The sequence below is a fragment of the Condylura cristata genome, unplaced genomic scaffold, assembly GCF_000260355.1.
Source record: "Condylura cristata isolate star-nosed mole 26May11 unplaced genomic scaffold, ConCri1.0 scaffold00005, whole genome shotgun sequence".
Taxonomy (NCBI): Eukaryota; Metazoa; Chordata; class Mammalia; order Eulipotyphla; family Talpidae; genus Condylura; species Condylura cristata.
The window spans coordinates 21,562,991-21,590,369 of NW_004567106.1; the positions used below are offsets into that span (position 1 = coordinate 21,562,991).

General features: G+C 34.3%; 1 protein-coding gene across 2 annotated transcripts in view; it reads left to right on the plus strand.

The window, feature by feature from the left end:
* HDAC9 (histone deacetylase 9) overlaps positions 1-9,292 on the plus strand; it is a 458,777-nt gene extending 449,485 nt beyond the window's left edge. Inside the window, exon 26 of one of the 2 annotated variants that reach the window (XM_004676745.1) lies at positions 7,941-9,292. In XM_004676745.1, the coding sequence (XP_004676802.1) occupies positions 7,941-7,980 (40 nt within the window). In that variant the 3' untranslated portion in view covers positions 7,981-9,292. The remainder of the gene's footprint in view (positions 1-7,940) is intronic. The other variant, XM_012720959.1, reaches the window with a different exon arrangement.
* The last annotated feature ends 18,087 nt before the right edge of the window (positions 9,293-27,379 follow it).

The following is a 27,379-nucleotide window of genomic DNA, read 5'->3' on the forward strand; positions in this document are numbered from 1 at the left end:
AGCATGCAGTGTGTATCTTTTTGTGACTGGTTTACTTCAGTTAGCATAATTCCTTAGAGTCATTTTCATGGTTAAATAATATTCCATTCCATGTATGCATCACATTTTACAATAAACATTAAGTTTGCCTTCACTTCTTAGATATTGTAAGTAACACCTCGAATATCTGTGTACACTGTCTTCTAGACTTTATCTTCTGATTGCTTGGATATACACACAAAAATAGAATTGCTGGATAATATAGGAATTATATTTTTAATTTTTTAAGGAACATACATTCTTAAATTTTTGAACAAGTGTTTTGAGAACACGTGCTCGTTTTTCTTTGGTATACACCTAGAGATGTTATATCTATGTTGTGGAGAAGCTGTCTTTTACTTTGTAACAAATTTCTAGATTTCTAGACTGCTTTCCAAAATGGTTGTGCCATTTTTCATTTCTGTCAGCAAAGAATGATCATTCCAAATGGTTCATCCCCTCACTTATACTTGGTATAATCAGTCCTTGCAGTGGGTTATATAATTGAATCTTACTATGATTTCAGATTTTTCCCAGAGAGTCATGCTCATGTCCACTTTAGTATCTCTTGGGATAAGCCCTTTATTTGAAATACTTTTCTTTTTTTCTCCTCCCACTGTCCTTTCATTGGCCTTCCCAGTTCTCCTCCACTTATAGGTTCATCCTCCCCCCCCCGTTATATTTTATTTGTCTCCCCTCAGGCTAGCACAGTCAGGTATATAATAGACATTAGTAATTATTTCTTGAATCAGTGGAAAATTTAAATTAGGGAGTATCAGGATTAGTGAAGATGTGAGACTTTGGAATCCTCACAGCTGTGGGAAGGTAACATGGCAACCATGCTGGAAAGCAATTTACTATCAGTTAGTATATAAAAAATATATATGGCCTAATAGTCCTGCTCCTGTGAATGCATACTGACAACATTTTCATCTAGGGTCATTAATGTATTTGTACTTGGAAGTTTGCCGCAGTTTTATTTATGACAGGTAGAAAGGAGGACTCAATCTAGGGGTCCATTATTGGAACAATAAATAGCTAAAATGTGGTAAATGTACACCATGGAGATGTCATGTAGTATTTGGCAGCTGTAGGCCAGAAAAACATAACTGCATACATAGATCAAATAAGTATAGTACTGAGTGAAAAAATTAGGCTGCAGAAATTATATATGTGCACATAAAAATAAAATTTACATGAGAGAAGAACATGTTCCCACAAAACTATAATACATAGTTTTAAAAAATATACTACTAATGAAATAATGTACATACCAGGCATAGATTTGTTTTCTTTTGAAAAGAAAGGATATAAGTTGTAGGGGTTATGTTAAATCGATAAAACAAGAGAAAAATATGTCTTACTAAGAACAGGTCAGAGTAAATTTTAGAAAATGATAGAGCTAATACTTGAACACAAGACACCTGCCTTGAAATCCAGAATATTTTCCAACTTGTTATGTTATTAACACTACTGTGTAGCAAACGAGATTGTTATTTAGTTATGTATATGTATACCCAATTCTAGAGAGTAGGAATCAATAAATAGGCTATTTTCAAAAAACTAACATCAAACATGTTGAAGGGAAAAAATGAAAGAGAAGGACAATCTGATAGAAAGTGTTTTAATCTTGGCAACACCCATTTTCAACAGTAGAGGCTTTATTTCAGTCACTGAGCAATGTACATACCCTGTTCACATTCCCTGAGACTAGGGTGAGTGGAGTGCATCAAAGGAATGCACAGATCCTCAACCAAAGAGAGATGTATGTTTTTGTTTTTGTTTTTGTTTTTTTCCCATCAGTGACCTCTGGGGCATCTTTTCCCACACCACTGTCTCTCTAATTTCTACAGTTGATATCTGGATGGGGATGGAGGGGGGAGAGAGCTAGCAGAAGATCATCTGTTTTCCTGAGTTCAAAATAGTGTTTTCATAGGAAGGGAGGCCCAACTCTCCATTCCTCCAAAAATTCAACAATTGGACAGCTATCCATGAGCAAAACAGCTCCAGGAGAACCTTAGGTGTCTGCTTGAATCTTCCAGATGTCCATAGAACAATAAAACTGAAAATATCGATAACTTCACAAAAAGATTGACAATAGTACTTCATTTTGTCTGCATTTTTCCATGTGAGAGGGAACTCTAAAAGGAGTTCTCAGTGGGACAGGAAGAGTGAGTGAGCACCCAGAACTCCCAGTACTTCAGTATAGAGCAGGAGAGACCCACTTCAATTTTACCACATCTAGGGACTGAATAAGCTAAGCTATAGAGAGATGCCAGTGCAAGAAATGATAGGGACTACCAGTATTCATGCAGCAGGAGTGATGATGGCTCCATTGACCTTCTCTGCAAGGACTTCAGTAACATTCACTGCTGAGAAACCAATGGGCCAGGACAACTGCTTCAGACACCCTGCAGATTTCACTGCTTTGTTTTCAGCCCATAGGTTTTCCAATTCACAGTTGCCTATCACCTGGTATCTCTTCACTCCTTTCCTACCCTCCCCGTCTAGGATACCTACTGGCAGCCTACCCTAGTCTTTATGACTGCATGAGTACAGCACACCATCCTCTGTCCTGAAGGGGTACCCCAGTACTATGTCTGAGCCCAGGATAGCCCCTGCAGCTATACCTACATGCTGCTGCCCAGCCTTCTATCACTAACCTCTAATGTCATGACTGCACCCATGGCAAGACTCCGCAGCCATGGAAAAACATGCCAACAGCCAAAGCCCCCTTTGCTCCCTGTCAGCCAGGATTTACCCCATCTTTAGTCACCGGTCTGTACTACCGAATATGTCCATAGCTACCTCTTCCAGCTGTGTACCTGAACAACCCCCAACCTACCTTCTATCACTAGCTTCTACTATTGTGCTGATATTTTAAGATACCCACAGAGAGGCCTTTCATCCAAAGGAATGCACCCTCACCACCAATTTTAGAAGGCCTAAAATGGCCATAAATCCTGTCAGTGTCCAAACCATTGGGCTTACCGACAGCTAATACCTCTGTGTGCTTGTTTATCGCTTACCTGAACCCCAGTACCAACATTCACTGCCATGCACCCTTGACAAAAATAATAGTATGGGCTATAAATCAGTATCAAAAAGAAAACTGGAAAGATCACAAATAATGTCAATTAAACAGCACACCCCTGAGGAGTTAATGTATCAAAGGTGATGGATATTTTTTAAAAAGTAGAAATAAGTTAAATGTAAACACAAAATACAAAATCTGTGGGATGCAGCAAAAGCAGTACTAAGAATGAAACTTAACAGCAGCAAATGACTTATTACATGTTTAAAAATTGCAAATAAGCAATCTAACTTTGCACTGTAAGAAACTATAAGTAGAACTAAATCCAAAGTTAGGAAAGGTGATAAAAATTAAAGCCAAATAGATGAAACAGGAAATATAAAATCAATAGAAAAGGTCAATGAACATAAAAGTTGTTTTTTTTAAAGGTAAAGAGGAGACATGACAACTGATACCAGACAAATACAAGACATCACAAGATTATAATAAACAGTTACACACCAGCAAGTTGGACATCCTGGAAGAAAAATTCCTAGAAACATATAACTAAGATGGAATCATGAAGAAACAAAACAAATACATATATATATATATAAACAAAACAATAATAATGAGATTGTATCAGTAATCAAAAGTCTCAAAGTAAAATACAAAGAAAACTATACTACCAGGTGGATCCACTGGTGAAGTCTACCAATCATTTCAATAAAAACAGTATCACTCTGTCTCAAACTCATACAAAAATTAAGTCACAATCAAGTAGGCTTTATCCTTGGGACACAGTGATGTGTCAACTTAGTCAAATCAATCCAGTACAATACACCATATTAACAAAATGAATAATAAAAATTGTTATGATCATTTTGGTAAATCCATACAAACCATTTGAAAAAAAATAATCATTCTTTCATGATAAAAAAAAAAGTGGTATAGAAGGAACATACTCAACATACTGAATATCAGAAATGACAGTCATTGATTACTGATTGTCACATTCAACAATAAAAGATTAATAGCTTTCCCTATAAGGTCACGAGCTTGACAGGGTGCCCATGCTCGCCACTCCAGTTGGGCATGGCATTGGACTCTTAGAGTACCAGTACATTAACTTTTAGAGTTAGGGTAAGTAAGCAAGAAAAACAAATAAATGTCATTTAAATTGGAAAAGAAGTAAGGTATGTCTTACTTGAAAATGAAGTAAGGGATCTCTTTGTTGATGACATAATCTTGTACATATATAATCATAAAGGCTCCACCACAAAATCATAGGAAGTAACCAATGCATTCTGTAAAGTTGGAGGATACAAAATGAGATCTAGCCATCCCAAACTATAAGATATTGATGAAAGAAATTGAAGACACAAACAGAAGGATGGACAGCCTGTGTTTATGAATAATATAAAAATGGCCATGAAAATGACCATATTACACAGTCATCTATATATTCAGTTCAATCCCTATCAAAAGTCCAATGACATTTTTCACAGAAATAGGAAAAAAAATGTATATTAGTATATGGGATCCCAAAATACTCTAAATAGTCAAAAACAACATTGAGAAAGAACAAAGTTGGAGGCATCTCATACCTTGATTTCAAACTGAGTTACATAACTACAGTAATCAAAGTAGTAAGGCATTAGCATAAAAACAAACACATAAACCATAGAACAGAGTTGAAAATCTAGAAATTAACAATAAGGTCAACTAACAGTTGACAAGACTGTCAAACCAAGAATATCCAATGGGGCAATGATCGTTCATTCAGAAAATGATATTGGAAAGACTGGATATTTGCATGCAAGAGAGTTAAATTAAATCCCTACACTATAGCACTAAAAGTATTTAAGTGAAAATGAGTTAAAGACTTAAATATAAGGCCTGAAACTGTAAAAATCTTGTGCAACAACATAGGGAAATATTCTTACCAGTCATGGAAATGACTTTTTGGGTGTAATACCAATAGCACAAGCAACACAACTAAAATTAAGGCAAACTGCATCAGACTGAAAACTAAGCATAGTGAAAGAACCAGTGAAAGAAATTAAAAGGCATCCTATAAATAGAAGGAAACATTTGTAAACTATATATCTGATCTGGGATTAATAGCAACACATATATGGAACTCCTATAACTCAGTAACAACAAAATCCATTTAAAAAAAATCTCATTTAAAAAATGGGCAAGGAACCAGAAGACATTTTTCTGAAGAATACATAAGTCGCCAACAGGTCATAAAAGTTGCTCAACATCAGAAGTCATTAGGGAAATGCAAATCAAAACCACAGTGAAATACACTTTTTACCAGTTAAAATATCTAATAGCAAAAAGATAAGTCATAGTAGTTACTAGTGTGGATGTGGAGAAAAGGGAGCACTTGTGCACAGTTGATAGGAAAATAAATCAATGTGTCAGTATGGAAAACAGTATAGAAGTTCCTCAAAAAATTGAAAAAAAGAACTACCATATAATCCAGCAATCCATCTTCTTGCTACACATCAAAACCAAACCAGAATCACTGTCTTGAAGAGATATCTGCACAACCATGTCCATTGTAGCATTATTCATAATAGCCAAGACATGGAAATAATCTAAGTGCCCATCAGTGGATGAATGGATAAAGAATATGTGATATACTGAAATATTATCCAGCCATAAAAATGAATGAAATCCTGTCATTTACAATATCAGAGAAAGACAAATACTATGTGATTTCACTTCTTTGTGAAACTATAAAAATATCAAACTCATAGAAAACAGAGACTAAATGGAAGGTTGTCAGGAAGCAGGAAAGATGGGAAGATGTTGTTTAAAGTGTCCAAACTTTTAAGTTGAAGATCACGAAGATACAGGGATCTACTGTACGCCTTGATGACCATGGTTAGTAATAACTCTTTTCTGTAGTGGAAAATTGTAAATCGTAAATGTTCTCACCATGACAACAAAAAGAAACTGTAATTAAATAATACGGAGGATGTGTTGTTGAACCTTCCATTGGAGAAATGTTGCTGTGTGTGCATAAGATCAACCTATTGTTCACCTTAAATTTGTACATCTAACCACATCTCAGCAAAGCTGGGATAAAGGAAAAAAAGTTAGTCGTTCTTTAGTACCTAATTTGAATATGTCATAACTATGTTATCCATATGTTCTCATATGTAAATAAATCTGCATATTTGCATATAAAGTAGCTTAGCTACTAAATGTTTTCCTTAACTTTTGTCTTATAATGTTGATCATTTAGATTGGAGAGATTTTAATAGAGCTCATTTAAATAGACTTTTAAATCTCATTTAAATAACTAATCTTAAATGCCAGTTCTAGATACTTTCTCACAGTCACCTTATCCAGTACACTCGACCAAGCCTTCCTTAGAATTTTTTTTTTTTTTTTTAGTATTTGATTTGGACTCATTTGGGTTTTTCTCTTTTTTCTAATGATAAATAATTAATAGCTAATGTTTTTGCTTCTTCAGAGGATGTTTTAAAAATCATTTTTATTACCTTCACATGGATTAAAATCTTTCAGTAATTTATGATTAAAAATGCTAAGTTAAAATGGCAGCTACTTTATTTATAGACACATTACAATCTGAACGTTTTCCCCTGTGAATCCCTACAATACCATGGCTAAACAGTTCATTTGTCTTTATAAGTATTTGTGTTTTAAACATAGTTTATATATATATATATATATATATATATATATATATATCATCACAGATTTATATTACAGGTTATAGAATACTGACAAGTTGATAAACAATATGAAAACCACCTTCCTACTATGTCACTGCCCAGAACCATCGTGCAAATGTGTGTTCCCTTAAGGGACCCCAGGCACAATTGTCACCGTGTGCCTTTGAACACAATTGCATGTGTGTTACTTCATAAAGGGACAAATCCAAGTATAAAATAACTTATGTCTCACAGTAGTTGTGATTTGCAAGTCAATTTGGCCACCTTTTATTTCAATCTTCACTAATTCTGTCAAGAATATCTTTTTCTCACAGGTTCACCTGAAAATAGCCTCACAGAAATGTCATCACAACATTAGCTGCTGAAACAATTAGCAAATCACAAGGCTCAGACTCAAACTCAGTTCTCCCAGCAACTCAAATCCCAGTATTCTTCCCTCAACAATTCAGCTTCCTCCTGTATTTGGATTCCTGCTACAATTTGTCCTTTTTGACTAAATTAAATATCATTCTCAAAGTTTGCCTTAAAATACCCCCAGAGTGTTACTAAATTAAGGTTAAATCTCAAGTATAAATTTCCAAACAATTAGTTTTGGTTTTACCCGAGCAGAACACCACACAGATGATGACGAATAAAAACTATTTACACAGTACCATAGTGCATTTCTTGTAAAAACGTTGGGTCTGTAGCAGCGATTTGCTAATCAAATTCAGAATTTGATTTGAAATGCCTCCGGCAGGCAGCCAATCCAGTTATGAAAGAACAGAAGCAAAAACCAGAGCCCTGGTGTGTCTCCTGCAGAAGCTCGCTGAGTCCTTTGCTCTTGTTAGCGAACTGATTCCATAGGAAATCACTGCCATTGCCCCTAAAATAAAATATCATAGTTAATTTTTTCAATAAATTATTGGACTCTAGTAGACACAAAACATGTACATTTTGGAATCTAGAGTCATAAAATATTCTGACATGTTTTAATATAAACAGGAACATTTCCAATGATTGCTTGGATCTAAAATGTTTTTCCACTTGACATTTGTTTATACTTCCTAGGAAAGAAACTCTATTTATGGATAACTGAATAACACAAATAAACATCAGAGAGAGCTGAAAAATCAGCTTTGATTATGCATGAAAATCTACAATGTCATTGTGTACTCTTATGCCGTATTCTGATTGCCTGTTTATTTTTACAGAACTGCTGGTGAGCCTATGGAAGAGGAGCCAGCCTTGTGAAGTGCCAAGTCCCCCCCACCCCGATATTTCCTGTGTGTGACATCATTGTGTATCCCCCCACCGCAGCACCCTCAGACATGTCTTGTCTGCTGCCTGGGTGGCACAGATTCGATGGAACATAAACACTGGGCACAAAATTCTGAACAGCAGCTTCACTTGTTCTTTGGATGGACTTGAAAGGGCATTAAAGATTCCTTAAATGTAACCGCTGTGATTCTAAAGTTACAGTAAACCACGATTGGGAGAAACTGCTTCCAGCGTTCTTTTAATATTCTGGGTGACCCACTCCCAGGCTCAAAGTATGAAGCAGAAACATCCAAAACAGCATTAAATACCGTTAATTAACAGAAGTTATGACAGCCAGTGAAATTTTGGGCAAAACCTCAGAAATACTCATTCCTGACATTCTGATCAGGTTTTTATTGGGTATTTTTTTGTTAGTCTTAAATCATTTGTGGATTTGTTTTCAGGATGAACAAATAACAATTCTGGACAGATAACAGGTTTTTGTTTTGTTTTGTTTTTTGACCTTTGTTTTAACACACTGTTCAACTCTGGCTAGCAGAGTTCAAAATGGAAGAACTAGGATGAGGCATTTTTTTTTTTTTTTAGTGGAATAAACCACTCTATATCTCAAAATCCAAATGCCAAAGGAACCTCACATACTGTATGTAATGATGCAATATTTTATGTCACATTTTGAGAAAAATCTCCCCATTTCCCCAACATCCCTCTCTGTTCTCACACATGGAGCTTTGCATTTGTGTGTGAGGATGAAACTCCCACCCGCCTTCATACATCCTTTGTCCTGGTGACAGTAGCTCTGAGCATATTTCCCAAGAGAATTTTAAGTGTCTTTGAAAAGTGCAGAACTTTTCAAAGATGGTCTTAATTTGTTCCAAATCTATCAAGAATTTATTCGCTTTTCTTTTTCTGCCTGCCATCACATCCTTTCTTCTTACCTTTCATCCTTCCTTCCTGTAGAAAAGCTAAAGACTATCCATGATCTCCCTTTGATATCCCTCAGAACTCCCCTCAGAAACTTTGAGGGTTTTTAAAATGTATATTTCTTATTGTGCAGGTTAACATCGTTGCTTGGTCTGATTGTGTTCTTTTAGCTATAAAACCTTTGAGCTGAACATGGTTCATACAATGTTAATGTCACTGAATTTTTTAAACCTTTGATGAAATTTGTGTGTTAATGAAGGCATTGCCTGTTTAAAGTCACCTTGAATTGAGTTAACCTTGAAGTTGTGCCTTCATGTTTAAAAAAAAAAAGCAAAACACTAACTTGAGATGCCTTAGTGTCAAAGATAAAAATAATGGATTTTTTTCCTGAAATTCAAAGCAATTTACTAAGTAGGAAGCTAAATACTTACCCACAAATTCTATTTCAATGTTAACTCAAACACCTAAAGACATTGATATAGAATACCTTGCAGTACTTAGTATCGGACAATACTTTGGAAAGAATTGATGTTTCTTTTTATATATTTTCCTAACTCAAAGGATATATTAAAGCCATAAGTGAAGATTGTCATGCTTTTATTCAGAAATCTGAAAGAAACCTTAATTAAAACAAGGTTTTAGGGAAGGCCATGATATGAAAGATATGGAACAATATGGTTTTAGTTAAAGAGGACTCTAACCTGTAAATCAAAGATGAAAGATTTCACTCAAGTAGAATTATATAACTCCTTTTGTTATGCAGTCAGACCATATTTTTCATGCATTTGGTTTTTTTAGGATTACCATTTTAATTTTAAAGACTTTTATTATATATACAAGAATGGCTCACAACTTGTTTTAACATCTTAGAAATTTGAGACACCCTTTGAAATAGAAAATCTGAAATGGAACATAACTCAGTATTACGTAAAAATTACTTTCATTGCATAAGGGTAAGGTCAGTTTAGATTCACAATATAGGTTTTACAAATCTTTAGTTTTACAAAAGAATTCATGATATTTTCAGAGAAATCCATGCCAATTATATTTCCTAGCTCTTGCTATTTTGCTATAATTGCTTGACGAGATTTACTTAGAAAAATCAAATAGAGGAGCCAAAGATTTAAAAAAAAAAAAAACTCCCTCTTTTAAAAGGGAAAGTTATATCATATTTTAATTGGAACCATAATTGTGATGTTTTGAAATGACCTGCATAAATCTCTATTATTACTGTTCAGTATTCCCAGGTATTTTTGATGTTGAATAAGAAAATGAAAAATATAATGCAACCATACACATTTTCTGAAGTTTCATACAATAGTTATACTGCATACTTATGCACAGCTTCAATCTGATAAAGTCAAATCACTAGAACATCTCCATGGTTATTTAGATTTAAAACATGACATGTTAATGAGTTAATCACACATCCTTCCATGGGATACCATATCCAGTTGGTTGCAATTCACATCTTTAGGATACATGGAGAGGGAGATAAACTATGGAGAGGATTAATCACAGCTGAATGTAGTTGTAGGAACAGAATGCCAGTGCTTTTTGATTATACCGTTACAAGACATAGTATAGCCCTCGGGGACAGAATGGAGGCTTTTGGAGAATATCAACACTTCTTTTGAAATAGACCAGCACTTTTTGAGAGAGCAGTCTCATTTGGTACAGTTTTCTTAACTTATACCTTTAATTTTTATTGCTCACAATAGTTTCCAGGAAAGGGCTATTTAGAACTTCTCTAATACACACACACATATATGATCCATACTTTGAAAGATAATCACAGCCTTGCCTGCAATTTCATAATAGCTTCTAGAAGACTAATGAAACTTAGTCCTTGAGGCTAAGCAATGCTATGAGTTTAATAAGATTTGCTACCAGGTACAAAAAACAAAACTCTGTTCTATAGTTATATCTATAAGCTGTATATTAAATTGAAACCCACAAAACAGTAGTGTCAGATAATGAGTAAAATGTACCTCAAATGATAATAGAATGATTTTAGCATTTCTTGGTGAAGGGGAAGAACATTTTGTAATAAAACATTATAATAAGTTTATAGCATCAACAGTGGAGATAGAAGTCACCTGTTATATGGAGAAAATAGAGATAATTATACAAATCACATTTCCATTACCAATTCTAGGAACTGAAATCTTTGCTTTTTTATTACAACCCTATGCAAAACATGCATCTCTCACTAATAGTTTGGTGCATTTGAAAGCAGGACAGCTGACCTGATGACTTCAGAAACTATGGGACTGTTCGCTTAACAATTCAGTACTGTTTTATTTCCAAAGGTAATGATCATGTAGAAAGTCTCCTGGGAGAAAATTTATTTTCAATTAGCACTGCTATACTTATTTTTTATTCTAGCATTTATTTTTAAGACAAGATATTTAAGTATTTCTCACTATTTATCTTTTGAAATGTAACTGTTTATCTCAATGAAACTATTGAATGTTTAAAATAGCCACAAAACAAACAAAATATTTCTGTCTTAAAAGTGATTCATCCTGAGCTTGAAATAGTCTGTCAAAATTTGACATTGTAATTTCTAGCAGCATCTATCTTAACATTTTTTTCCAGCTTTAGTGATGAAATCATTTGACTTGTCGAGAAAATAGGAAAAAAAAAAGTAGTAGGAAGCAACACCTATCCAATTATTCCATACAGAGGACATTTCACCTCCCAAAGAAATGGAAGTCAGATAATCTGTGCTAAGAAATGAAGGCAGTTTATTGTTGTCTTCAAAACTGGACATTAGCCTGGTCATGATTACCAACTTATTGTATTCCCAAAATATGGGGCTGTATTAAAGTAATACAGTATTCTGTACTCTGCTGCCGTTTGAGTGAAGTATTAAATATCATCAAATTCAACAAAACACCATCTCCAAAAAAATATAAGTGCCTATGTATGGCTTCCTTTCCTGGTCCTATTTACATTGAAAATCAGTCCTTGCCTTCTAACAGCTTATTTTGCTCCGTGAAATGCTTCTTGAAGCATAGCATGATTGTCATGTTGCCAGAGTTTTTTTTTTTTTTTTTTTTTTTTCAGATGAACACAGTATATATTCCCACAGGACTGTAGTGCTTGATTTCTCCAAATCAACTGCAGTCTCTTTTCTGTACTAGAGCTGGCTTCATATAATGGATTAAGTGACAACTGAGTCAGTTATTATGTGCTGGAAATAGCTGGGTCTGATCATGGAAGCTATTGATCTGGGGCTGTTTGGACTTGATCTCAAGATAAAGTCATAGAATTGTAACAGTTTCCCAAGTCACCTTAACTCACAAGCAGGGACATTTAGATAAACTCACCATAGAGTGCCAGTCTTTGTAATTAATGATTTCTTTTACAATTCTTTCTCCTTCTGTCCAACTGCCAAGTTCCATATCAAATCAGAATAATTTATTAATTTTCTACTTTCCTAGGTGTTAATTTTCTACTTTGTTTCTTTGGTAGAAATAAACTTTACAACTTACTTTCTGAGATACCACTAGCTATGATTCTTTTAATGTCACTTTATATCAACAATCTTATGCACAATCCTACTTTTTAGACTTTTGCAAGAATCACTTGATGTTTTTATTACTCTTTTCATAAGAGTCAATTATGCTTTGGTGGACAATTTTTGACCATGAATTTTGTTTTATTAATACATTTTTTTTGTTTCAAATACAGTTTTGTACCATTCTTGCTATTACCTAATTATTTTGTGCTAGTTATCCCATAGAGAAGATTATACATGTAATTTACTTGCCATTGGATGATGTCTTTATGAGACAAACCCACAAACATGAAATTCACCCTGAAGAATAACAACAAAAGAAAAATTTAAATCACTGTAACTTAGAAACAAGATAATTCCCAACAATTCAAAGAAAATTATAGTCCTTTTATGTTCCTGTTAGGTTCATAGAGGCATATTAAGGGTAAAGTTTGTGGCATTTAATATAATGAGGACAGCTATTTCATAGGACATTTTGGTGATATCTGGTAGACTTTACTGTAGTGGCCATTTGTGGACTTGGCACTTTCTGTCAATGTATAGAGAACTTGTAGCAATTTTTTGTTATTGCTTTTATGAACTTAAAAATGAAGTAGAAATTGGGTCATAAAAGATGAATTTAATAACTAAGAACTTCAAAATTACATACATATGAAAAAGTGAAAAACTACACTAACTCTTATACAGTGTTGTCAACTGTTACCTCAATACAAAAAAAAAAAAACCTTCAGAGAACACATATATATATAAAACACACACACACACATATATATAAAGAAGAATGACTTTCCCATGTATATGCAAAGATTGTTTTTAGATAAAAACCACCTTGCACTCTTCCTAAGTTGTAAGATTCTCAAACTCTTTCTGGATAAGCAACATGTTTGTCTCCACAGTAGCCAGGTTATAGGAAAACTGTTCAACCACCCATTTCTACTGGGAGTAACGAGACTTTTGTTAAAAATGGGTGACCATTTTGTCACTCAGATTACAACCTCAACAGTTTGTGTCATTTGAAAGCAAATGTTTGGGTATTTTTAAATAAGATGGGCAGGAAACCAGTATTTATTACTCCTGTAATTAAATACTCTAGACCAAGCTTGTTGGTGTGGATGCCAATAATCGGGAGTTTCTGGCTTAGAGAAAATGAAAACTTATTTTCTATTGTGGTCTTATATCTGTTTTGGTAATAAGATCAGATTGTTGTTCTCTGTGCATCAGTGGTTTTGCCGTTAATTTTTCTGGCTGGCATTCACCCAGGTCTGTCATGCAGAGCTGCTGAAAAAAAAAAAAATACATGTTGCCAAACTCCTTTTCTTGAAATTGTGCTGCCAGTGATGTATTTCCAAATGTGAAAAATAATTATCTAATAAAAGACTAATACCTAATAACAATACCAACACTGAACATGCTCATGAAATCTTCACCTTCTGATTCCTCTTTTTGTATTGAAACTATTAAATGGAAAATTCAATGGTGTGTTCCAAATGATTATTGATGTTGTTAATGTCATGACTCTCCTTCAAAGAGGATGACAGATTCATTTTTGTCTTGTGTTTTCTACTGAATTAGAATTTCCTCTAGTCCTAGTATGAATAAAAACTATTTGAATTAAAAGTGTTCTTATTTTTATACTCCCTTGGTGCCTACCATTAGTCTCTGAATACAAGATACTCTTAAAACATTTACTGAATAAGGGAAATGCTATAGAAATTATAAATGAAATATACATAGAATATTAACTGTAAATCACTGTGACAGAGTTCTACATAGAAAACAAAAAAAGATATTTACAGCTAAATCCCCTTTAGGATGATGTGAGGATTCACAAATAGAAGAAAAAGTAAGTTAAAACAGAGTTGGTGTTGTATAATTTGCTGATCAAGATAAAGAGTAACAGTAGCTGGACCCTCCCTGGTGGCGCAGCAGGTTGTAGCGTTGCACTGTGAAGTTAAGCTGAGCTGTGCGGCTTTAGTCCAAGTTTGATCCTGGCGCCGGAGGTGAACAAGTCTCGGCAGACCTCTCCTGTCTTGTCTGCTGCTCCCCTCAGCAGTATACTTTGTCGATCTGCTTTTTCTGCTCCCCACTCTGTTTCTGGTGAATCCTCTCGCAGCCCCTGCACCTCTGGCTGTACCCCATTTCTGTATGCATAAATAAAAAAAATTAAGAGTAATAGAACTAAAACTAAGCACCAGCCATTTGCCTATAGTGTGTTGAGTAATGAACCCATCACGTGAACTCTACATCATGCGTTATTACTCCCATCTAATGATAAGAACAGTGAACAATGAAAAGGTTAATTCACATACTCATTTTTACAGTTTGTAAGAGAATGGTTAGATCCATATCTATTGATTTCTCTCCTGCTCTAAAGGATATTTCAAAGATGGCATACTGAAAACATCATTTAACTAAAAAATAAAAAAATAAAAAAAAAAACACTATGACTCACCTTCAAAACAGACAGAATCTCAGTCCCTACTAACCTTACAATTTTATTAAATAATCATTTTAAATGAGCCTGGTAATTGTGGCTAGGTTTGTACAGTAAATACAAGTTACAAAACAGTTCTTTTTTCCCCAATTTCAACATCTTTCTTTAATCTAGCCAAGAACCCTAAGATGTCTTTGGAATATGTATTTCAAAAACCCTTGAAATCTATTCCAAGACCAATACTTATTTTTATATTCTATCACCCCCTGCAATGTTTAACAATCTAAAAAGTAGCGCTTCCAGGGGACAATGGTTTAATTGCCTTCTGGGAAAAAATAGCAATATTTTGTCTAACTTAAAATAAACCTAAGATGGAGTGGGTGGGTAGACTCAGTTTCAATGATAAATACCTTTGGTTTAACCAGACCTGTCAAATGGCAAATGTTATTCCATAGTTCTTTATTTCTTTTAAGTTTCCATGGTGAAAAGCGAACCAATGAAAGCATGGAATATAAGTAAGAAAGTGGTATATTATTTTTAAAAAGTTTGTACTTAAAAATAGAAGTCTAAAGAATTTCATTACTTAAGATGTTTGAAGTTCTTTAACTCAAAGTAATTCCAAATATTGTGATTCCTGCTTTATACTGTCAATACCAAATCCTGTGGTGCTCTCTTTGGCTATAAATGGACCATTCCTCAGATACACCAATGAGTACTTTGGAAACTATTATTGCAAATGTCATATGAGTATGAAGTAAGATTCAGGAAAAGAAGTGGCTGAATTCCTTGTTAAGAGCCTTATAAACCTGGAGATATAAGAAAATAAGACTGTTTTTAACTTACAGAAAGTCATTTAAAGTTCTTAGTATATCTAGAAAAGGTACTATTAACATCCATATAAGCTCTTGAAACTTAACTTAGCACATTTAAAATCTGATATAATCCCACATGCATATTTTAGTTGTCCCCAGAAATATTTTTTCCACAAGAATTAGGTTTAAAAACTTAAGATTGTTACAATAAAATAATGTAATTATGTAGTACAATTAATATTTAATAATAAATTGTTATGTTCATAAAAATTGTTCTTGACTGTGAAGACTTCATATCCCTGTAAAATAAGGCTGTTTCTTTTTAAAATGTGTATTTTTACTGCATTATAATTTTACTCCTTTCCTAAACATTTGAGTAAGGATACTATTCTAAGGATACTTATCCTAAGAAAGTTCAATAGTTATTGGACATCCACCCTGTGTTGTCGTTTGGCTCTCAAAATGCTCCTGTAAGGAGAGTAATGTAACAGATGAAAAAATATGAGATTCAAAGGCCCCCAAAATTCTATCTTGTTTACCATTTTACCTAATGTAACTAGTATTGACTAAATGCCTACTATATCACATGTATTCAGTACTTACTCTCACAGTAATAAGATGGGTAACCAAAAAAAATTCACAGTTAATTAAATAAATTCAAATTTCATGAAAGCTCCCTCTTTTATAGCTTGAAAATAAATGCCACAGAAAAGATTTGGGTTTAGAATTGTGTAATAATATGGCTTTAAAAGAATAATGTGGCCTGTCTGCTTTGTCCAATGAATTACAGCACAGAGGCAGACATAGATTATACTCAAGAAGTATATGTTGTCTCAGGAAGATTTGGGGGGGGGGAATCTATTAAGAGAGTAGATTTGATTTAGGCTCTTTGTTAATGTGCCTTTGATACCCGAATATCTACCAAATCAACATTCAATTAAAGGAATGGAATATCGAGATTTAGAAAGATAATAGTTTGAATTTGTTCGATATTCCCAAAATTTCCTCAGAAATTTCTCCCTAAATTTCAATCATTTGTATTTCTTTCATTATTTATTTTTCTTAGTCCACTAATTATAATTTCTGGTGCATCAAGTCTCAATCAAGTTCTTATACAACCATTTCTGTTTTATTTCATTTGCCTTTTAATGAAATTCATTTTCCAACTTCTTATACTTTTCAAAGCATTAATCTTGATAAGCAGCACTTTCAGTTCTTTCATCAAAACCCAAGCTTTGATAAGGCTGTTGCATCCTCATTAAATTTTACTTCTAGAGAGCCTCTTCATCATTAAAACTAGGCCTTCATTTTGGAGCTTTAATTTCTGTAATTTAATGCCTAATAAAATACATTCTAACTTTTATTTTTAAAGATTTATTTATTTACGCATACAGAACCGGGGTGCACGTCAGAGGTGCAGGGGCAGTGAGAGGATTCACCAGAGACAGATTGGGGGGCAGAACAGGCCAACTGATGAAGTACACTGCTGAGGGGAGCAGTGGGCGGGTCAGGAGAGGTCTGCTGCACCATGTGGGTCAGCCCCAGAAAAGGGATCAAACTCATGCTGAAGTGGCTTTAGCTTCTTAGTGCTGTGCTTTAACCCACTGCACCACCAGGAGGGCTCTCACTTTTTTTTAATGGCTAAATCTATGTGCATCTCTTCTAGTAGACTATTAAATTCAACCCAACAATCCCACACAACCAAAAACTGCTTTGCAATTAGTGACTATTCACCAAAGGATTGTTGGATGGATGAGATAGTCCCTTCTTTTCACTACTTCTTTTGAACCTAGTGGAAAACATAAGGAGTCCCATTGTATAATCTGTTACAAAATCATTGTCCTTTCTGTTAAGATCAAGCCAAGCAGCTATTTAGAGCTTTAAGAATCACTTTTAAAAGCAGACAAATATATATATATATATCTTGTTAACGCCAAGAATACTCATGTTTGGCCAATGTATTGCTAGAGTATTTACAGAGACCATGCAGAACTGAAAATCCATACATGCATTTCCAGTTCAGTTCTACAACAAAGTAGCTTGTAACATTGGCTATAATCATTATTGTTTCACAGCCTTAGTTTCTTGATTGTTCCCCTTAAGCTAATTGTATTACTTTACAAATGGGATACATTATATTTCTGTTATTTTAGTGGTTCTCTTAATACCAATTATCTTAATCACACATCTCTATTTTCCTCTTATATACCTATCTTAGATAACAATGATTCCTACATATCCTATTTTATCTTATTGCTTGCTATTGACTAGATTTAGTTTCATCTTGTTTTTAAAGTTTAGATTTAAAGTATTGTATGTGTGATTATTAATTTTCCCTTTTGTAAAAAAACAAATATATGTAATATTGATATTTCATTATTTTTGCAAATTCTTTGGTCAATATTTTTCTTGTAGATCATTTGTCTCTTCTTTAAGGCTTGGGTTAACTTTCACTTTCCCTGTCTGAGAGGAATCATTTTTTAGTTGTGTTTTTACTTCACTCTTAATTGCTAAGTCGACGGGATATACATTCTATTTGCCAACTACTTTTTCTCAGTTCTGTGATAACATTTTATTGTTTTCTGACCTCTGCTATCACTCCCAAACTATCTGTAATTATCTTATTGTCCCTTTGAAAGTTATCTTCTTTTACTTTCTAGATTTTAAAAGATCTCTTCTATGGGCAGGTGTGATCTTTGTGTTTAGCCTAAAAATAATCTGAGGTGTTTTCTAAATCTGAAATTCAATTCTATGTCTACCATGGATAATCTAGGATAATATTTTGGACAATTTATTTATGTTCATTAAAAGTTACCCCAATTTCTATTTCCTCCTCCTGCATCTCATATTAGATATAGCTCTTGTTAAACACATGCTGCTAGAGCTCACTGTATTTTTTTGTGCATAAACCTGCCTTTTATATTTTCCATCTCATTGTCTCTTTCTGCTGCCTTCAAGCATAATATCTCTAATCTTTAAGGTCTAATTTTAAGCATTTCTACTCTATGATTTTTAACTTTTAAAGACCGTGTTATTTATTTTTAAAAGTTGCATTCATTTATTTTTCAATAGTCAATTTTATTCTTGTGTCTTATTCTCTTGTTGCTTAGACATCTTATTTCACATTTTAGTCATTTTCTGCATATTTAGTTGATAACATCTAAGTTCTCTATGATCTCAAGTATTAGGATTCTCACTGTTTTCATTTCTTTACTTCTTTGACATTTTTCTGCTGTGAATTCCATTTTTAACTATGAGAGTTCCATGTTAATTGAATTGAGGACATATACTTCTTAAGCAGTTTCATATTTACATCTGGGATAACTCCTAGGAACTTTTACTACCTAGGGTTATTTTAATGTTCATTTTGCTTTTATGGTTTCTTTGACTATTTGACTAATATTTTTAGTGCTTATTTCTTTCTCAAATTTTATAATTACCAATCTTCTTATAATTGCATAATTTGGGGGACAGAATTTCACCCCACCATATATGCATATGCTTCACTCACCTCTGGCAAAGCTCCAGTGCTATTATCCTTTCTCCATCCTTTTCTGTCATCTCTGCACCTCTCCCCTTTTTCTCTAGTAACCAGTATATTTTTACAGTCTAAAAATTATTTAACTGCTTTGCCAGTTTGCTTTTTTCAGTTATTTATATTCCACACATGAGTTATTTATATTCCACACATATACATATGAACAATATTCATTTAAATCACAAATCTATGTGAAGACTTAACAATTCTCAAGAAAATTTCCCATTTTGCCTTTATCAGTGGACAGATGCAGTATTTTTTAATCCTACTTTACCAGTTAGGGGCAGTCTTTCAAAGATTATATTAATTTTAAACATGCATGGGATAGGATAAGTTTTCAATCCAAACTCTTTTCCTCATCAAGTCCCAAATGTTCCTCTCCTGCCTCTGGATAGGTACTAAAGCATAAACCTGTAAGTTACTCATATTGGTAACTCCCCAAATCAAAGGCAATATCAGCTCCTCTACCTACCATTCTCAAGTTCAGTGCCTGCATCCTTGGGGGTACTTGGAGGTGTTCCTAGCTTTGGTGGATTTACCAATACATTTAAAAGAATACTTCATCCATTGCTCAAGAAAGTGCCTCACTCTGGGAAATGGGTCGCTATTGCCATGCAACTTTCTCACAAGCCCAGAACTATGAAAGCACTTACAGGCTTCTTTAAAAGAGATAATAAAGTTTGATGCACAGTGGCCATCTGCTGCCATGTGACTACTTTTAATGACTTGGTGTTTCTGCATCCTATGCAAACTGCCTCACACAATGTAGTGTCTGTCATCCTTACTTTTTGGGTGTATGTTTAATCTCACTGCTTGAAAACAATGCAAAGAGGAAGAAGAGTAGTGAGGGACACTTGTCTAAAACTTAACTATGAGTTTAAGGTTACATAGGCATCATTTTCTTCTTTCTCAAAACATGCCAAGGAAATGGATACCAATCACATGTCAGAAAGCAAAAGACTGGGTCTAATGCTTGGCAGAAACAGCAGAGCCGAGGTATTTTTTCTTTTTCTTTTTTTTCTCTCTAGTACATACTGTGGTCATGTTAAAGTTCAGGCTTCACATTCCTTTCTAGTGAAAGAGAGATTTAATGAATATGCTATGTGTTCTAGATACTAGATGACATGTATCTTCCTTTAATTTGGCTACCCTTCTTGGCATACCTTAGATATATCATGCATGGGTATCTTTCCCACTAAAAAAGTATTTAATGAGAAGTAAGAGGAGTCATTGCTGTGGGACAAAAACATTTTCCCTCAAAAAAGAATGTACAAGCACACAAAAAAGATGTGGGATTTTTATGAATCATATCCTGTAATTTTTCACTTTTTTCCAGCTACCTCCTTCTTAGAACAGAATCCAAGAAAACCAAAGAAAACTATTTGTGCTGTGAGCAAAAATTTTGCCAAATTGAATTACATAATTCATCTAGCAGATTTGATGAGTTCCTGGATGCAATTTGCAAATTTGCATTTTGGGCACAAGGAAATAATGCATTTGTTATATATGAAAAAACACTGCTTGTTACAAAACCGTATTTTGTAACTGCTCAGGAATGTCTCTGTATATATGAATAGTGTATATACTCAGGCATGAAACTTGGCTATTTATCATGCATATTCATTCTGGACATTTAACAGTGAACTATAGACTCAAATTATTAAATGGTTAGAAATTCAACATATTCATAAAAGTATATTAAAGTAATAAATATGTCAAATATTAATGATGTAATCAAATGTAAAGTGTTATAACAAGAGTTCTGATGGTGACAATGCAAATATGTTTGGTTGTAGTATAAGTGCCTGACATGAAACTTTCAATTATGAAGATATCCATTACAAGGGACATCCATCTTAAACAAACACATTGCCAGTTTTATGACATAGCTACAAACAAAACAACAAGATAAAGAATTAGGTCATCCCCCACCCATGAAGTTTCCTTTTTCAGAAAATCAGATAGCATAGATAAGTGACCCAGTTTCTCCCTTCTGATTATCTAATCTTGCTTTTATGCTTTAAATTAGCCAATAAAGAGCAAATTAGCAAAATCCTAGATTCTACAACTATGGACTCTAGTAAAAGTAAAGACCCAGGACTACACACTCTACGTGTGAACCACCTGTAAGAGTAAGTAATAAATTGTGTTCCTTAAAAACCCTTGCAGATTTTTCTGAAGGGTATCCTACAATCATAAGAACCACAAGAACCAGTGTAGTCACATCATTGGCCCTGGAGGGTGAAATGTCTGTGGGGGTTTGAATTTACTATAAGTAATATGGGGTAGGGGAAGCCTCGAGAATTCCCAGCCAATAGTTTTCAAAAGTCTTGGCCCCACCCAGCAATCCTTAAGGAAAAAGTTGAGGTATCTGGTAAGAAGAAGATTAGGTTTCTATTTTCAACTATACCACCATATTTGCAATCATTTGCTTTGCTTCAATATTTCTCTGGGTCCAATTTTACCATGGAGGATATCGTGAGAATCAACAGAGCAAGTCTGATAAACTCAATGGAATCTCTGCCAAAACAAACCCTAAACTAAATCATTAGGCCCTTTGTCCCAAGTTAAACACCACCCCCACAATCATAAAGCAGATATATATTTAACATGAAGAAACTCATTAACTTCAGAAGGAACAATACAAACATCCTGAGGGAAAACAATGCATTAAAGTGAAATGCATCTATGCACAGGGTAGTGTGCACAAGCAAAACATGGAAGGTAGAAAAGCCTATGAATACTTAAAGGAAAAGAACCAGGAGCACAGAATAAAAGACTTTATGAAAAAAGCTAAAAATAAGAATAAACAAACTTCTACTTTATGCCATCATTGTAGAAAAATCATCAAAAGGAGGAGCAATATATAAACATTTGTATAAATTATATCTGTTCTAGTAGACAAAGGAATGTCTTTACTTCTTTACTTGCACTACATCAGAAATTTTCAGTAGAAAAAGATATTTCTTTGTCCATCTATTCATGTAGGGGAAAATAAATCCATGGCTATGAAGTGACTACATTTGAAGCTGACTTCAGTGAAAAGAGGCAGTCTTACTTTCCAGTGCTCTAGGAAGTTGTGAAGCCGGTGCAGATGAATATATGCTAACACCACTGCATTTCAGCTAGGGATTTCTCTACAGAGTTTCTGCCTTTGGCAATTGTCACAGTGGTGTTTTCCTGCCATTAGAAAGGAGTCCTGTCCAGAATGTTAATTCGATAACCAAGATTGTTGTGAGCCTAATCATATTAAGGGCAGTCTTACTGGGCAGCTGCCTAGTAATCCAACGATAAAAGGTATTAAAATATCACTGGAAAAAAAGAGAAATATGATACCAACTAATACATATTTCCACATGGCACTTCTTAGAAACTGGCAAAAGGTCAATTGGCCCCAAGTCTCTGAAATAGATAGCACCCCAGAGTGAAATAACACACGCTCATCATGCTTACTGCCCTGTCTTCATTGAAAATTTTTGCTACATATATGTGTAGATAACACGGTTTATAGGTTTCAATCTGGGACCAACAAAGTCAGAGTTTATCCTAAAGTCAGCAGCCTCAGGGAAGGGTACCAGCAACAGGTGATTTATGTTTCCACTTAAAATGGAAACCATTTTGGCCCTCCCTGGTGGCACAACAGGTTAAGGCACAGCACTGCAAGCTGGCCACAGCAATGTCAGTGCGAGTTTGATCCCCACCTGAGAGTTGATCCACATGGCACGGCAGACCTCTCCTGACCTGCCTGCTGCTACCTTCAGCAGTGTATCTCAATCTATCTGCCTGTTCTGCTCCCCACTCTGTCTCTGGTGAATCCTCTCACTGCCCCTGCACCTCTGGCCTGCACCCCAGTTCTGTATGCATAAATAAAATAAATCTTTTTTTTTTTTAAAGAAAACCATTTCATTTATCTCTAAAGAGTTATTTAGTTCAGAAAATCATAAAGGAAAACCATTTCTAAATGCCTTGTTTACGTGCATGATAGGGTTGGTAAAGTTTATTAACAGAAAAGTGATTTAACTCAAATTCTGCAAAAAAGTCTTGAAATACTTAAATTAAAATATTAAACAAAGCAAAAATACTATATTAAGTAGTTCAGATAAACTATTAATCAGATGCTAAATCAAATAAAATGTAAAAATATTGAAAATTAGTTTGAGGTGTTCCAAAATCATTGGTCTAAGACACTGATTATGTCAATCTAGCCCTGTTTGTGAGAACTGATGTTACAAAAGACCTTTATTAAATGTGTATTAATGCAATAACACTATCTGAAAGTAATTCTAACATGAGCTGGAAACAAATAATCCATGTCGTTTTTGAATATTGATTTTCCTATATTGCTGGAGATATTGTAAAGTGGATGCAAATTTTGACCACTAGGGGATAAAATATAATTTATCCTATTGTCATTTTAAAATTGAATGGTTTTATAAACATACGTTACACAGATCATTCATGTTCAAACATCTATTAATCAATAAAAGGAAAAGAAATTACATAAAACTTCACATATGAAAAACAAGAAAAAAGAAACTAGACTTATGAATAGGACAATAAGAATTTGGCAAATTTCTAAGCTCTTTGCAGCACTCTTTACAATAGCCAAAACTATGGAAACAATAAAAGTGCCTCATCACAGAGAACTGAATTAAGAAGATAAGGTACTTATAGAATAATATTCAGCTATAAAAACAAGATGAATTATAGCCATTTGCCACAACATGTTTGGGACTGGAGGAGACTGTACTAAGTGAACTAAGACAGAGGGAAAAAGGCAAAGATCACATGATTTCACTCATTTGTGGAATATGGAGAAACAAAGAAATCTGACAAAAACTAATCCTAAACAAAGCCTGTTAAGAATGACTACAGAATTCATGCTACTAGACATGGAGAGTGGTGTTGGGAAAAAAGTGGGGAGGGGAGCCTCCTTGGTGGCTCAGTGGGTTAAAGCCCAGCACTAAGACCTAAAGCTTTCAGCATGAGTTCAATCCCCACCCAGAGGTGATCCACATGGTGTGGCAGACCTCTCCTGACACACCCACTGCTCCCCTCAGCAGTGTACTTCGTCAGTTGGCCTGTTCTGCTCCCCACTCTGTCTGGTGAATCCTCTCACTGCCCATATACCTCTGGCCTGCACCCCAGTTCTGTATGCATAAATAAATAAATCTTAAAAAAAAGTGGGGAGGGTACCCAATAGTATACAGTAAAGTATACAGAATAGTATACAGTAAAGGAATATGGATGCTGAAGGGGGTGCTTAGATGCACAACTGAGGAGGTGTGAACTTGTTCAGGTGAATCATATACAGTGATATAAACCAAAGTTACTTCAATAAAAGAAAGGAAAAAACCAGCAAATTAAGTACTATGTAAAAAGGAGTTAAGAAGTTCTTTCTCAGGTTGCATGACAAAGGCAAAGTCACGGTCTCTCCATGACTACTATGAACACCCTTGTTACCACAGAGAAACGGTTGCTATGGGCAACCTTCTCCAACCTGCTCCAGGCCTTGAAGTGTTCAGGTCTACACATTCTAGCATAAAAGATAGCTATTTGAGATAAGAGAGTTCATACAATATGGACAATGAACATATACAGAAAAGAAATATGTGCATAGAAAAATGTATGAAATTTATATGTCCTTATGTGCATAGTTTATATTCAAAACCGAGGTTATGGATAATTTCTCTACTTCTTGTTTATCTCCAAATCCTATTTTTCACAAAAAACACTTAACACTCATACGACAATCCAAAAAAAAAAAAAAAGCTATTTGAGGTGCTTAGTAGTTAACACTTCCAGGAAAACACAATCAATGTTGCAGTACAGTGGTGAAAAGGGAGGTGAGACAACATCATGGTGAACAGTCATGGTGGCCAAAACTGGTGAGTTACTCGGGATACAGTAACTGCTGCATATGGAAGGATTTAGAAGATCCACTTTTGACTAAAGTAAACTCAAATTTTGGCACTCTACTTCAAAAACATTCAATAATGTAGGTTCAGAGAGACAAGATTAGAAGAGGAATGATGTCACAGTGACTAAAGTGAAGTAATAACTTTATAGAACATAGTTAAATCAGTAAAACTATACTCAAGAACTAAATTCTGAACTGAGATCTCTATGAGACGATGGAGTCAAGTTGAAAGATGTTCAAACTTGCAACATGTAAATTATATAAACATTGGGAAGAACAAGAAAGGGAGATATTTTACATAAAAATGTATATTTTTGTCTAGCTAAGAAAAAAAGAAGAAAAAAACCTTTGCTTTCCTTACTACATGTGGGAAAAGATATTCCCACATGTCTTTTCCCACATGTAATAATTAGATTGTTCCAGTCCTAGAGAAAATTCCAGCAAGCTGTCTTCTGTCCCTTGGAATAATTTGTAACTTCAAATGTTTTTCTTTTTAAATCCTTGGAAAACTTGTATAAAAACTATAACAGATTTTATATTTTAGCAATATAAAAGGCAATGATACAGAGAAGGCAGCTATGTAGCTGTGTAGTATTTTTAAAAAATAAAGGGCTAAAATGAAAATTTAGCCTTTGTTTAGTGTCATGTGCTAATAGGAGTTCGATAAAGTTTGCTGGATGAATGGTATCTTAGTTGTCTTCGGGGCTCCTCTGATGGTACGTGGGTGGTATTGAGTGAAATCTTTGTGGCATATTTAGTTAGAAGGGTTATTTTTAATATACTTGAAAGACAGGCAAAGAAAAACAGAGCCTGGGCAACGTTTGTCCCACCCCCAGCTAACTCGATTTAATTCACAGCAAGGCTTTTTGAATCTGTATTTCAAATGTAATTCCTTTTGCTATTTGAGGATTTTTTTTTCTTTTTATTTTATATCTGTGATCAGTTTCCATGACTTGCTCTTATGAGGGGTGAACAATCCTAAGTTTTGAAATGCTAACTTAAAAATGAAACAATCCAAGGATGTGTTTTAATGGCTAATGATGGTTCTACTCTACTTAATATAACTGTCTTAAAAGTTATTTTTAGAAGGGCTCTTTGTAAATAATAGCTTAGAGTTTTATTGACATGTATAAATTCACTCATCACTCATTTGCAGGAGTATGATTTCACATATAAATTTAAAATGTCATTACTTTGCAATTGCCCTGACAGCCTATCCAAAAAAAAAAAAACTCACTTGCCTGTATTTGTCCAAGTCCTGGGACAGCCCTGATTTATGAAGTACACAGTTTGTAGAAAAGAAGCATTTATTTGATGTTAAGGATTATAGTCACATGATAGATGAGCAATAGGCAAAGATTTAAAAATAATAATAATAAGTAAATGTAGTCACCAGTTTACCTGACCCCAGAATTTCAGAACTGTACATACTATGGATTCTCCACCCCAAACCCCTTCCTCCCACCATGTATGAATTGGAGTGAATAGGAAATTAAGGTCATTTTAATCATTTTGTAAGTCCTGGACTTACAAATAATAATCACTGAGAAGACATTTATTAGGCATTTATCAGGCACTTATAAAATGCCATATTGTATACTGAGCAATTAAAGATTTCAATCCTACCTACCACACGATGACATAGATATCCAAAATAAAAGGTAAACACTCATGCTTTACAAATGAAAACACTGAGGCTTATGTAACATGTTTCAGAGTCTCATGCTAGTAATTGCCAATGAAATATCTAAGCAAACATCTCAGGCATTATACTCCATTGACAACTGAGACTTACTGACAAATCAAGTTATTAGTAAGTGTGAATGTTAGTAGGAGCCTGTCATACCTATACTTTAGGTAGAAATCCAAAGTGAAGGCTAAAGCATAGTCTCAGCCAGCTGCTGCTAATGCTCATGATGTATTTGAAGAAGAATAAGGCAGAATTGTAAACATGAAAGAATTTATCATTGCCTACAAGACGCCTTATCATTGCCTACAAGATGCCTCACAACCTTTTCCTCCTGACAGAGTCCTGGATTGTTCAGATAGTATCTTCTGTTTCTTATTTCAAAGACTTAACTTCTTACGGTAGATCAAGGATTAAACCTCCTTTGAGCTAACGATTGCAGTTATTCGATTCTCTTTGGTACGTTGTTGGTCTGAAGGTAGTGATTCAACTTACAATTAGTCAACAAGTTATGAAACAAAATCTGCTAGGCTG